Raw genomic sequence first — 14,506 nt, 5'->3', positions numbered from 1 at the left:
TGCTGGCAACTGGGGCAGCTGCGTTATGGGTACCTGGGGCGTCAGTATACCGGTATCCCCAATCAAAAGTTAAAATAATCAATCTACCTAAATCTAAAAAACTGTCATGAGCATTTGCTTTTGGGGAGAAAAACCGAATGTCTGGGAAACGGGAGACAAACTTTCCACTGTTTCTATTTGTGCTGCTTGGGTTTTTATACCACGGCTCTGGATTTTCCATTCAAGAACACACACTCTTTTTTTTTTAAATCACCCTATTTAAATAAAAAACTTCAAAGTGAGCTCTTGATCATACTTTTCATCCAAGAAGTGTCTTTATTTCATTTTCTTCCCAAGAAAGGTTAGGTGCAACGATTCAGTCCCATCTCATTATTAGAGGCGAGGGAGGTGTGTGCGTCTGCCATGTGGGCTGTTCTGAAGACTCCTGGGTGAGGGACACTTCCTCATGGTCCTCAGACACTCAGAGGACACACAATGTGACACGCAGTACAGGCCTCTGCCCACGTGTCCTCAGCTCTCCGGTGTGTATCTCTGTGTGTGTGTGTGGGGGTGGCCTGTGAGGCAGCTGGGGCCTTGAAGATAGTACGCTAAGGAGTTAAGCCCTTAAGAGCTGCCAGACAATGTCAATTGAAAACACCAGGTATGAAATATAAATAACAGTCAGCTTCTTTCCTTCAGTCCAATTTCTAAGCAGTTGTGTGATCGATCAGTTTATAAATCGATTGGTGTCTAATCCACCTTCGAGGTCTTCTCTGCGGCAGCCATGGCCTTCAGCCAGGGTGGAGTCAACCCCTACCCACAGGCGGAGGAGGGGGGGGGAGGGGGGAGCGGAGGAGGGAGGAGGGGAGCTCACTGCAGCTCCTGGAGCAGGAGGAGCACGTTGGCTGTGTATGGGTTCTGCTGCCCTGTGGCCCCTCGCAGCTGCACAGGGTGGAGGGCAGGATGCGGGGGGATGAACTGCTCAGGACAGTACAGTTCGTTCAGGAGGAACCAGGTGGAGTCCGGGTCTACCTTCATCAAGTGGAAGAAAACCCTGTGGAGAGACAGACATCAGTGAGAGGGAATGGTGGTGGCTGGGGATACAGGGAGGGGAACCTGCTGGTGTTCTACCCAAGAGGCTACTTACTGGGCTATTTGAGAAAAACAGGTAAAACATCAAATCACTTGAGTAACAGAACCACCTAGTTCATACGACAGGGCCATTTGGATGGTCCCAAAGCCCAACAGAAACAGATGTAAAGACTTTCATATCCCTTGACATACAGAAAAAAAGTAATTAGCCTGAGCAGAACAATATTGACATCAAACAAGATCTTGGCAAAGAAACTGGTTAAGTTCTGGCGTCCACAGCAGTTTTCAGAAGGAAGAAAACGGACTGGGCCACCCTTTACGACAGGCTCCGCTTGGCGCACAGGACCAGGGTGGGCTCCCAGTCCTGCTTGGGGAACCTGGGCAAGACCTCCACTTCTGGGTCTGCAGCCCTCACTCAGCCCCCAGCTCACTGCTGAACACTGTAGCTGCCCTTTCTGGCCACGGGCAGCCACGGACTCTAGGTGGGTTGGACATGCTTGTACAGGGATCAGATCGTTCTTCTCCTAGGACAGGACCAGCTGAGCCCTGTCCTGTGACCTTTGGCAGAGACAGGGCACTGGTGTCCCCTACACAATACAGACAGAGCTGGAGGGCCGTGACCACCTGACACTATAGACCCACCACAGGTGAGGTTATTTTGGCCTGAGCTGTGGGGTCACAACCCTGTCTCCTATCTGCTCATATCCCATTTCTGAATATCAGTCGTGTGCCCAGGGCCACCGCAGTGGGCAGTCCAAATGTAAATCTCATATACTTGGCTGACTCAGTGATCCAGAGTCTGGCTTTTCAACCCCAGGAAGGATGAGGCCCTTCCGTAGCTGGGCAGCTCTCTCTCGGCCATCCTGCCCATCACAGTTCAAGCATCATGTGCTCAGAGAGGTCAGCCTTCCTGAACCACTGTGTCTCGGTGGTTGCCCCTTATTTATTTATTTTTAGGACAGCCTTCCCAGAACTTATCAACTACCTGTCTATTGGCCATCTCCCTTCCTCACAATGGGGGCAGGGACCGTGTCTGTCTGGCTCACTGCTGCACCCCAGGCACCTGATGGGCCCCAGATTCTCACAGTGAGTAAGGACTTCTTAGATGGCACACTAATGACGGAAGATGGCATCCCTCTCTGGAATATTTACTCTATAAAGGGATCTAAAGGAGAGGTCAACTGTTCACCACCAGGGAAGGACTAGGGACTGTTACTAACAGGACTTGCATGACCACAGACAACACTAGCTAAGTGGATGTGGAAGATTATTCAACTTGTCTCGGTCTGTTTCCTCATTTCTAAAAATGCAAATGTATTTCACTCAGGGCTCTGCAGAGGTTTAAATGAGAAAACACAGACCCAGCCTGCACATTGCCTCACACACACGATCCCCACCTACGGGCTAATCGAGTGGATGGGCTCTACTTGAGGACCCCATTTTATTCCTAAAGATCATTCCTGGGAGCCTCCCCATACAGCTGGGCATCAAACAGGAACTTACATGCTTGCTAGACGGAGCTAAATCCTGGTTTTAATTATGTTAATCTGAAAAGCCTGTGCACTTTGTTTTCTTCCCAGGTTTTAATGTTCATATGCTAAGGAGGCAAGAGAGGCAGGTGGAGGGGGCACTTTGAAAAATTTTCTGGCCTGTTTTGCACCTAGACAATTCAAGTTGTTTTTACTCAGGATAAGCTTGTGTTCGTAACCTCAGCGGTAGACGCTGGAGAAGTGATTAGAAAATTCCAACTCACTGTCTCCACTTCACTGCAGAAGGAGATGGGGCCTGCGTGGGAGACAAGTTTTGTTTAAAAACAAATATCTTTGATAATTAGAGTGGCAAGGGGAATTATGAAAAAACCGCACCGAAAATGGGAAGCAGATTCCTATTGACACGTGACACAGCTGACAGTTTTCCCTGGTGCCAAACACTGTCAGAATGCAAATGGTTTCAGTTCGTTTTTTTCCCAAGAACTGGAACGATCTCTCAAGCGACAGCATGGCACACTCTCATCTTCAAGGAATATTTTGATCTGGGCAACTCCCAGCAAAGTGGGGCCACAGCTCAGTTCAGCCGTAGCTCTGCTCTGACTTGGGGGCATAAAAACGTCGCAACGTTCATTTTCTAAGCCCTTTTAACATGCTAAATGTGAATGTTGTATTTGCTGGCAGGAAAGGAAAAGCCACCCTCTTGGCCCTGTGAGATCTCTAAATAAGATGTTAACAGGGTAGCAAAGCAAAAACGTGCACAAAGTTCACCTTTTATTAAGCAAGAGCCAAACTCTTGGAAGAATTATTTTGGGTCTCATTTCTTACCCTCTTAAAGGTGCAGAGTCTGCAGAATGACAGGAAACAATGAAGTTCCTTCTCCCACCTCTGGGGCTCAGAGCAAATGATTTTGCCTCTGTGACCTGTTTCTTCCTTTCTCTAAAGGAAGATTATCACACCCGCCCCATCCTTCTCACAGGTTTGTTCCGAGGCTCTAAGGAGATGAGGTGCAGGAAAACACTTTGAAGTGTATGATGAAAACACTGTTCCTTCCAGAGAAAGGGTGTGTGTGTCTCAGGAATAATTATCACTACCAACCCCAGCACACTGCCATGCCACGGAAAACTCCCAGACACGCGGAAAAGGGCAGAACGGCTCTTGTTTCACTCCTCATTTCCTTCATACTGACTTGGGGGGTCCTAATTCTCAGCCAAGTGGGTTATAATTTTGTCCACTATTTTAAGGGAGAAACGAATGCAATATTCTCTGCCCTTTGCATGCCTGAGGTCAGGAGCAAATACCTTGCCATGGAACCAGGCGTAGCTGTGCCCTTGCTTGGCAAAAGGTATGCAACCTGAACTCTAAACAACGACACATTCTGAACCTGGATTCTTGTGCATTTTAAGCTCCTGAGAGCTGAGCCTGAGCCCCACGAAATCTTGTCTCAGTACTCAGTAGCCCAGCTTTGCTCCAAACTCTGGTACCACTTGGTCCTGGGCCCAGTTCCTGCCCATCCTGGGTCTCCTGGAGAGTGGAGAGCAGAAAGCTGACCTCAAAAGCCCTTTTTTGCATAATCCAAAGCCAGAAGAAAAGACAGAACCTCTGCTTTGAACCAACTGCCCAGAAAATGTTCCTAATACATCTTGAGACACGGCAGGGATGGCTGCTGAACACACCAAATGGCCAGATCCCTCTTTTTTCAAACGCAAAAAGGAACACTTCAAAAAAATATGTATGTACACGATTTAACTTCTGAACAAAAATTTCTTTCTCCATCCCCCAGGCCCAAATCCATGGCTCCAGGGAGGACAGTTATCAGGAGATTATCTGGTCCCAGAGTCTGGGGGGCACTCAGCTGTGCCTCGTGCCTCCAGTGTCCTGAGGCAAGTGATTATCTCTCAATAACCTGTAGGGCCGTGTAGCTTAAATGATAACTTGACTTTAAAAAATTTAGAACTCGCTGTTAGGCAGTTTCTAAGCAACCTCTGTTTCCATGGCAAAGAAGCCTGGTGTTTATACTGATTTTTCACTTAAAATGCGGTTTTATTGAATTTCACTTCATGCAGGCAGCCATTTCCCTGCACTTCAGCCCTACCTACGATTGACGGGTATCAGTAAGTACCTAATAAACTCTAGACGCAAATCAACAGAAGCGGCTCACTCCTTTGAGATCAATATCAGGGTGCTCCGGGTGACAGAGCTGGGGCTGAGGTGGCCTGGGATGGTAGGAATCTGGTCGGCTGAGTTTGGGTCCCATCTCTTTATGGTCTACCAAATGTTTCCTAGCACTGGGTCTGGCCCAGGCACTGTGCCAGGTGTATGGGACACAAGGATGGGTGGGTGGACAAAAAGACTCTGGCCTCAGGCTCCCTGTCTGGTAGAGAGGACAGACTAATCGCAGGGGCCCATGGTGCAATGCAGAGAGGGCCCTGCTAGAAGTCACGTGTGGGGTGCAGCCAGGATGGAGGGGACCAGGCAAGTTTCTTTCTTCTCTGTAAGAGTGTGAAGCATCAGATGAGTTCTAAGGCCCCTCTCAGCTCCAACACTCCACAGCGGTTCCCAAGCATGGGCGCTGGATCGCAGGCCCTTCCCCCCAAATGTGGCAAAATGGAAAAGAAACCCCTCTGCTGCAGATAAAAATACCACCGAGTATGTCCTCACCATCTCAGTCTAGACAACATCTGCTCAAAGGGAGCTCTAGAAAACCAGCAGCCAATCAAGGCCCAGTAAAGCCAAGTAAACTGTAAGGGAAACTTAGAGCTCCCGGCCTCCTGGGTGACAGGCGATTCCTTCTCTGTCAATTACCTGCTTGAGGGAGCTGCCGCTGTTGTCTCTTCCTCCGTGTATAAAACGCTCCCACGAGCTGCCTGTGTACATGCCAGTGGTAAAGAACCGTGGCTTTGTGATTTATTTATTTATTTACTAGGGCTCCTAAAGCAGTTATTCAGAGATGTCTCCTCAGGAACATGAGGCAGGCTGTCTCTACATGGGCAGGACGAAATGCAATCGGAAAATCAACTCCCTTGTTGGAAAGCAAGCAGATTCACAGTTATTTTAGCTTTGCGGTTAGTCCCTCTCTGGCAGAACAGCCTCCGTGCTCTGCTTTTCTCTGGCCAGCTCTTGTCCTGTGACTCCATACATGCTGATGCTACAAATGAGGCTGTCTGCTTCCTCTGAAACAAATGGATGCTTGGGGCATCGACGTGTCCTAGCCAGCAAGCAGTGGCCAGCCGATGCTTCCATACTCGGCAGTTTACTCTAATGGGTCTTGGATCACCGGTTAACCAGTATTTCAAGCCTGTCCTTTCTTGCTATTCAATTTAGTGATCTCCCCCTGAACAGAGATCGTTTTTTGTTTCTAAATGCTGGAAATGGAGGATTATGACTCGAAGCAACGATTTACTCTCTAAATAAATACTACCAATTACCTTTGCAGCTATACATTCTCGTTAGACTTAACTATATCCTGTTCCAGACCATCCATCTATCAATCTAACTCCAACCCACATACTCATACAGAGACTGATATTAAAATATTTAAGTGCAATGGGGACAGGATTTAAAACCATAAACACCAGTAGAAGCTTATGATGCTAATCGTGCCCCTAAAGTACCACAAGACAAAGTATCATAAATGCGGCGGAATGACTCCATTGCTTTGTGCATACTTAAAAAGATACGGCACTGAGAGGACTAATCTGTTACAGGCAATTCAAAAATAAAACAGAACCTAGAAGGGTTTAAATCCCACTGGGGCAGGATTTAAAAGCAGCCCCTTCCATCTGGCCAGCTCTCCTGCCTCCAAGCCTCCCACAGGCCTATATCCCACAACGATGACATTGCTGCTAGGCGTAGATTTTCCAAAGTGGCCGTGTGCCAAGGACCGAGGCAGCTGGCTTGGGCCTTGGCTCCCGCTGGCTGCACTCTCAGGCCACACGCAGTGTTTCCTGCTCCTCCCTGAAAAATTCGTACCCTTGAAAATAAAGACATCTCCGTAGCTGCCTACCTATTTTGCCCCCTCCCCCTGAACCGTTTCCCTGGAACCCACGCTCTGGCATGAAGCCAGCAGGCTCTGCTGACGGATGCTGTAAGGAACAGCTCTAGGAAATGTATTGTATTTACTGCAAGGGTGGTAGGGCTATTAGTCACAACAATACCCAGTGTTCTTCTAAGATGACCCACGGAGAAATTTTCTTAGGGTTCAGGACCAAGGAGAGCTGTGCTTCTTTCTGAAAAGCTTTCTTTTCTTCTTCCAGCAATGACCAGAATTGCACAACAGGTGCATTTCCCTCTTTGCTCTGTCTGTTAGGAAGCCCAGAGCTGCAATGAAGGCTAATCTCTAACAACGGTGCAGGGCTCTAAGCCTGCATTTTATACATTAACCTCAACCCTAGCTTCACCTTGTTTTCCTTTAAGAAATTTGCTCACCTCCTATTTTTCTTGTTGCATACACTTAACTTGTAAGATGCCCCAGGTCTTTTTGGGAATCAGGAGGAAGTTTAGGTAATAATAACTACCACTTACTGACTTTTTACTCTGTGCTGATATTCTGTGCTGAAGAATAATCTATATGACTTAACTGAATCCTTATAGTAACTGTATTAGGTGGAAAATAATAGATATGCTTATTCTAGTTTTGTAGATGAGGAGACGGATACTTTGAGAAGTAAATCACTTGCCCAAGGTTACACTGCAACTGAGCCGCAACGACAGACGAACGCAGTATTCACCTTTGAGATCTTTCAACTCTCAACACAGTACCTGCTCACCCCAAAGAATCTTTTATTATTTATTTATTTATTTATTTATTTATTTAAATCCTCACCTGAGGATATTTTTTCCATTGCTTTTGAGAGAGAGTGGAAGGGAAATAGAGAGAGGGAAACATCAATGTGAGAGAGAGACATTGGTTGGTTGTCTCCCGCACAACCCCAGTGGGGATCGAGCCTGCAACCGAGATATATGCCCTTGGCCAGAATCAAACCCGGTCCATTCGGTCCACAGGCCAGTGCTCTAACCACTGAGAAAACTGGCTAGGACCCCCAAAAGTCTTTTAAATAAATACCCATATAAGACAATCAAGGCATTTTCCTAGCTACTTTACTAGGTACTGAGATCATCACATTCACTCCAGCCTCTCAGGTGTTCAGAACAGACCACAGAACCTGCAGAGTGATGCCATGGCTGCCTGTGGTCTGCCAAGGCGTGTGCTATCTGAAATCCACTCTGTGCAGGTGGTCCAGCTACCAGAGCACCAAGAACATCCTGGTTCCTGACCCAGCATGGTACATACATGCACACGCACGCCCAGGCTTGCCTTTCCCACTGGGTGGCAAAATGGTTGGCATTGGCAGACTATCAATCACATGGCAGCACTGAGGAAGCAGGGAAAGGATGGGTAGCATTTGATTTAAGTAGCACAGAGGTCCCTGCCTTCAGATCTGAAACCCAGCAGCCCACTTTGTTTGTAATCTGCATGGCAGATGTCTCTTATCTGTGACACCAGGAAATCATGCCTATATATGCGCAGCAAACAGCTTCAGATCTGAGTGTATTTTTAGAACAATGAGCCTGGAAAAGAAAAGCAGCAATGCCTGTCAAAAGATGGATAATGGGAAAGCTAACTACTTGGGTCTGGATTTGTCAACTATTAATCAAATGTCGAAAGGAAAAATATCAGGAGTGCCCTCATTTCCATGCTGGGTGCAGTCCAAGGGGGAAACAGCTCTGCGGTCCAAGCTCAAACAAACTGCCCACACCATTTGAGGGGATGAGCTACTAATTTCAAGCTCAGCTGAACTAACGGATCACCTCTGTGGCTTCTGATCCGTTCAAATATAATAGGCCCAGGTGTGGGTAGAGAGAGGCACTGGGGCTCTGGCAGGGATGAAATGAACGAGCCTGTGCCAGTCTGCTCGTCCAGGGTTTGAAGGCATCACTGGCTCTTTGATGGGCTGAATCCTACTGCTAGAAAGAAAGTGGGAAGTCCGTCAGTAAATGAACCTTCAAACCAGTCCAGACTTCTCAAACATAACGGGCAGTAGGGGGAGGTGGCACAATTAACATGAAAAAGACCATTCTGCGTGGAAATGCTGTTCCGATTTCAGTCAAGATGAAGCAACAAAAAATGCCATGTCCAAGTGTATATGAGTGTGTATAACATATACATAATAGTCATGCTTGGTGAATTTATATATGGATCTCCCACATAGGTGTGTATATGCACGTAAACATACACCTGAAACATAGGCACTGTTAGGGCAGAAGCCTCCTCTCTCTTGCTCCCCGCCATTCTCAGTGCCTAGGACAGTGCCTGACACACAGCAGCAACTCAGCTAATCAGGGGAATGGGTGAACCCATGCAATTCATCTGCACAATGACTGCAGGAGAAAGGTGTTACTACCATCCCAAGTTTATAGAGGAAGGAAACGAGGGAAAGGCAACTAAGTCATATGCTCAAGGTCACAGAGCCAGTAAGATCTGAACCTAGGTTTGACCACCTCCAAGCCTGGTGCCCTTGCCCTCATATAAAATGGCCAGGCAGAGGATGCTAGGAGGGTACCCACACTGCCCCCACACTCCGAAGACTGCAGCACCAAGTACCTGCACAACCGGAAGGTGGCCAGCTGGTCACTACCTGCTAGCACCCTGCACCCCCACCTGGATTCTGCGGTTGGCAAGTGGAGGTGGGACACGGGGTAAAGACCAAGTGTTCCTTTATCGTGAGTCTTGTTGGGCACAGACTTCATCTTTTAAAAATAGGTATCATTCTGTTTGTTCTTATAGCCCCAGGGTAGAAAACTCACTGGATGATTTAAGACCTCCCTGCAAAAGACAGGGAGCCTCAGAGGCTGCTCAGATAGGACTGGGGAGTATGGTTTTAACAAAGTTGAGTTAAACCAGGCTGAAAGCATGCACTGGCTTGAAGGAAAAACACAGAAATTTGGGGTATGTGCTCGCATCTCAAATTCCTTTCATGTTTGGGAAGGAAAAGCTCCATGGCCAGAAAAGGCACAGAACTGTGGAGGCCCACTGCATGCTGGGAGATAAATCAGAGGCTTCAGGGGCTACGTGGGAATTTAAATCAGGGAAGTTGGCCTATGCCAAGGTTGAGGGCGTGGCTGATAGGACCTGTTATTCCATAATCCAAGCTTACCCTCAGGGACAGTGCCTTATTCATACCTTGTGGTATGCTGACCCCTCCTCCAGACCCCAAGTATGATTTTCTCATTTGTTATCCATTGAAGTCATTTAACTAGATGCACTTTGGGGGAGCTGGTATTTTTTCCTGCATAGGCAGTTAACAGTGACACCTGGTGGTAACAGACAGCAAGGTTATACCCTGCCCTCTACCCCCATCCCTCCCCCAAGTTGCAAGATTTATGCCCCTCCTTACAAGGCACCATTTGCTAGATAAAAGCATTAAACTGGAATGGCACCTCCGTTCTTAGCGTTTACAGCCTTGGTTATATCAACCACCCCCTGATCAATTTCCATTTCTAGAGTTTACAGCCTGATGTAAAAGCCTGCCACAAAGGCTATATTTAATACGACAAATTAAAAAAGCAAACACAGGCTTGGTCATTCTTTGGAGCCAGGAAAAGCAAACAAAAGGAAGGAAAAAACCCAAGTGTAATGCACACAAAGAGGAATTTTTATGGAGCTGCCGAGTTTGCCTCTATTCCAACTCCAGGGAGGCTGCCCCTCAGGTTCCAACAACCCACACGCAGACGTACAGATGCTGGGGCTCACCCGCCTCCTTTCAGAGCAGCCACTGGCCCTCACAGGTTTCCTCATCAGCCCTGCCAGACAGAGTGGCCACTTCCAGAGCAAGCGGGTCATGTGCCCAGCGTCAGAAATGCACGACCTCCGAGGGAGCCGGGGTTCTTTGGACAGCTCTGGCCGTACTGGTTCTTCTGAGTACTGAGCTAAGGCTAGTTTTGTAACCCTCTGGTGACAGGGCTCCCCCTTGGGCCCTGGCAACGAGCACAGCAGCCTTCTCTTCTCCCAGGAGCAGGTGGGCAGCGCACTGACTACTGCATGGGGAGCACTAAGGGGCAGGTGTGGAAGCAGGAGGCCAGCAAGGCTTCTGCAGTCCTTCAGGGGTAAGATGAGGGTGGCCTGGCCTGGAGGCTGGGAGGTAAAGAGAAGCCGACAGTTTGAAGAGAGGTTTTGTAAGTGCGGTAGAGACAGGCTTCCCTTCTGGGGTATGAAAGAAAGAGAATTAAGGACAAACAACTGGATGGCTGGTGCGGCCACACGCTGACCTTGCTCATCAGTCCCCGCAGGTAGGGCTGCTTCCGTGCTAATCCGCCCGCCCACCTCCCTCTCCCCACCCGGTAATGAGGCTCACGGAGAGCCCAGGCTTCCCATTGTCTCAGGCTTCCTCTCCCGCTTAGAGAGCTTATTAATTTTTGAATCGGCATGCCAAATCAGCTCCGGATCAAGGCCCACTGATGTTTTCTCCCCTGACTTCAAAATAAGTGTGCAGATGATGTGTTTGTGAAGCAATCAACCCTGCATTTCCTCCCCACCCAGCCGGCCAGAGGGAGGTCATCTGACTACCCCAGAGGAGTGAGTGCCATGGAGCAAACAAAGGCGCCGCAGTCCAGCGGTCTGGCTGCACTTTCCTCCACCCAGGCACCTTGGGCACCTACTCAAGATTCAGCAAAGCCCAATTGTGGGCTTGTGGTTTTCACGGGGAAGATAGAAAAGAAAATGGAAAGATAACGAATTGTGAATAGTGGCTTATGGATGGGTTTAAACGTAAAGGTGAGTGTGGACAGGTGTGGAAAAAGGAGATGGGCAGGGGCTGTGAAGATCAGATCTTTGTAACTCTCAGTTGTAACAGGCCCACAAAAGGATTTCCTTCAAGATGAACTCATTATGTTCTTGAACTGTACTTTAAATCACAGCACAATTGGCTTTGGGGTCACTGCCCAAGGGTGACCATTTCCACCCTAAGTTGGTTCTCTAAGGAACAGGATATGTGGGGATAGGAAGCTGGTTAGATGTGCACCCCCCTTCCCCACCCCCCCATGCTGGAGAAAGCATGACTGAGTCTGGCCTAGGGGATGTGATGGGAAAGAGAGAAAGAAAAAATGGAACTGGGGAAATCAAGAGCAAAACATTGCAAAGGGCAATAAATCAATTCAAAAAGGTATTTCCATGGCTCCCAGAGAGTGCAAGGTTTATAAGGGAGCAAGGAGGACCCTCATTTCACAGTCAGAGCAGCCTGTAGCCCTCGGGGATGGATTACTCCTACTCCATCAAGGAGGACCAGGGCCATGTTTCTGGAAGCCTAAGAAGGGGGAGGGGCTGTTTCTTTGCTTGGACATGTGGAACTGCAGGGACACAAAGCCAGGACACATAGGCTAGCTTTTGCTCCAGCAGCTGACATCCATGGGGTCGCAGTTCCAGGGTGCAGGCTGCTTCCAGCTAAGAGGAAAGCTGGATAAAGGGGGTGAGAGTGCATTCTGGATCTCAAGTCTGGGGAACGCTGCTGTGCTCAGAGTTTTAGCTTTTGAGAAAAATCCTTTAGGACTCAAGGAACCAGATATAGCTTCTTCCATTAGAGGTGGCACAATTATTCTTAAGTAAGCAAAACTCTTGGAAATGAGAATCACGTAATTTCAGAGTTGGAAAAGGCCCTTTAAGCCATTAGCCCAGTGGTTCTGAACATGTCTTGGTTCACAGACTCCTATTATAATTGGACGAACGGCAAGGACACCATCTAGAGAAAGGTGCATGTGTCTGCTTGCACACACCCAATTTTGCATATAATTTGTGAGGATTCATGGCACCTGATGCCCATTAAGATGCTCCCTGGAGTCAAAGTAGCAAGATCAGTAACCCAATGCTTTCACTTTAATAGATGAGGGAGCTGAGGCCCCAAGAGGTGCCAGGGTCACCTGGCCACCAGACAAGCAGGGCCTAGAAGCAGGTGGCCCTCGGCCAGGAGAGCGCCCTGTCTCCTGGGGTGCACCATCTCTCTGCGTTCTTCCCCTCTGGCATTGTTGCTGATGTTGCAGTAGAGGTAAAGGTCACTTGCAAAGAGAAATGCGTCTAGTAAAAATATCATCTCTAGAGGTGGTGCAGTTAAAAAAATCATCCTAACCTAGCAAGAAGACAGAGAAGAGGAAAGCGCAGAGATGCCTCAACTCTGCTCGCCATTAGCAAATCATATATAATTTAGGACAAACGTAAAGAGATGCAGATGATCAAGCAGACGTACCTCCTGGCAGCCTCTTGCAATTTCACGGGCTGTTTGGCGCTGAGGTAAATCAGGCAGGCATCAGCCACTTTATTCAGGTCACCCTCACCTGCAGAGAGAAAAAACACAACAAGCGCTAGCCTTCAGACTTCATTTGGGACGAGCAGCAACCAACTGCTGTCTGGTGAAACTGGAAGGGCTAGGCAAGAGGCCGTGGGCTCTTGACTCCATCCCACAAGTCAAAACACACATCAGGGTAAGTGGATAAATGAGGCCAAAGTAAGGTCAAAGGACGTGCACATGAAGGGAGATGGGGGAGCATGGCTAAGCAGACAGTGCAATGGTGGGCATGAAACAAAATGCAGACTGTGTCCAGGTGAGACTGGCTGGCACCTACCTAGGTCCAGTTTCTCGCAGAGGGGGCCCAGGCCCTGCAAGACAGCCAGCTGCAACTTGAAGGCCAGTGTGTGGGAGTAAACTGGTCCAGCCCTGGCACTGACGGAAGCCTGGGTGACTAAGGAGCCAGCCAGCTTTGGCAGGACATCTTTGCAGAAACGGCTTCGGAGGAAATCACCACACTTGCCTCCCAGGGTACGCAAAACCTGCAGAAAGAGCACCCAAGTTGGTGACTGAACATCACCAAGGCAGCAAGAGAGCTAAAGAATGTTTGGTAATACAACTCCATCTAGGTCTCTGCTTGAAAAAAAAAAAATAGAAGTACTGCTGTTAATTCCTTGCCCCTGGTTTGAGATCCTGACAGTTATGAATTTGGAGGTCTCTGTTCCCAAGGTCTGGCTGCCTCTATTTGTAACTACAGATTACACACAGAGTAATTCAGAGGGGTCTTGGGTTGGATGGACATGATTAACCCCTTGATTTCCTCCCTTTTTTGTTAAAAAAAGGCCTTAAAGCACTTCACATAGGTCATCTCTTGAATCTTCCTAACATCCCTGGAGAAAAGACTTGTGTTTTTAACTGTAGCTAGCTGAACAAACACAAACACTGAGGCCAGGCTGCTGCCATGTGCGGGCATTGGGAAGGTGTGGCTGCCTGAGGCCCCTGGCTGAGGAAGGGCAGTGTCCCCATGGTCGGACCGAGTCAGAGTTCCTTCTGTTCCACTGCACAATCTCTATGCACATCACCCTCATGCCATCTTTCACAACAGCCAGTTTCTTTGCATGTCTCATTTTAAACTTTCTCTAGCAGAACATATTGAAATGTTGTGCCCCGCTGCACAAGACTGAGTGTACAGGAGAACAGGAATTTCCTTAAAAATTGGTAAGCAAGGCATAACCAGTGCAGAGAGTGCTTGCCGACTCTGCAGAGAGTAAGGCACTTATTTCAGGTCCTCAGCTGAACTGCACTGACCTTATAGGCCTCAGGTGGCATCAGCATGCCTGGCAGGGGAAAAGCAGCCTCGGTTACAGGACATACACCTTTATATTTTTTCATGTTTCTATGCTTGCTGTCATTTCAGGTAACCTATTACTTTTCATCAAGGAAAGCAGCACATCTGAGTAAGATTTAGCAAGACCTCCACCCCCCCTTTCTTTCTCTCTTGCTCTCTCTATACACACACACACACACACACACACACACACACACATCACTTTGTGTCTGAGAAAAATATTAACAATTGTATATGTTTTAAATGTAGGCTTGTGCTTTGATCTGGTATATGCTGAAGAATCTTACAGAAAACCAAATTACCTTTGCTCAGTATCTTTGCTGCAT

At 48.1% G+C, this 14,506-nt stretch overlaps 1 protein-coding gene across 1 annotated transcript in view; it reads right to left on the bottom strand.

Moving 5' to 3' along the window:
- Nucleotides 1-279: 279 nt before the first annotated feature.
- TTI1 (TELO2 interacting protein 1) overlaps nucleotides 280-14,506 on the bottom strand; it is a 40,039-nt gene continuing 25,812 nt past the window's right edge. Inside the window, exons 6-8 of the mRNA XM_081149800.1 lie at nucleotides 13,170-13,374; nucleotides 12,794-12,881; nucleotides 280-1,033 (exon numbers count right to left, since the gene is read on the bottom strand). Coding sequence (XP_081005926.1) covers nucleotides 850-1,033; nucleotides 12,794-12,881; nucleotides 13,170-13,374 — 477 coding nt within the window. The 3' untranslated portion in view covers nucleotides 280-849. The remainder of the gene's footprint in view (nucleotides 1,034-12,793; nucleotides 12,882-13,169; nucleotides 13,375-14,506) is intronic.

Source organism: Miniopterus schreibersii, assembly GCF_964146895.1.
Source record: "Miniopterus schreibersii genome assembly, chromosome: 10".
Classification (NCBI taxonomy): domain Eukaryota; kingdom Metazoa; phylum Chordata; class Mammalia; order Chiroptera; family Miniopteridae; genus Miniopterus; species Miniopterus schreibersii.
The sequence above is the reverse complement of the archived record's forward strand: the minus strand, read 5'-3'. Positions and strand labels throughout refer to the sequence as shown.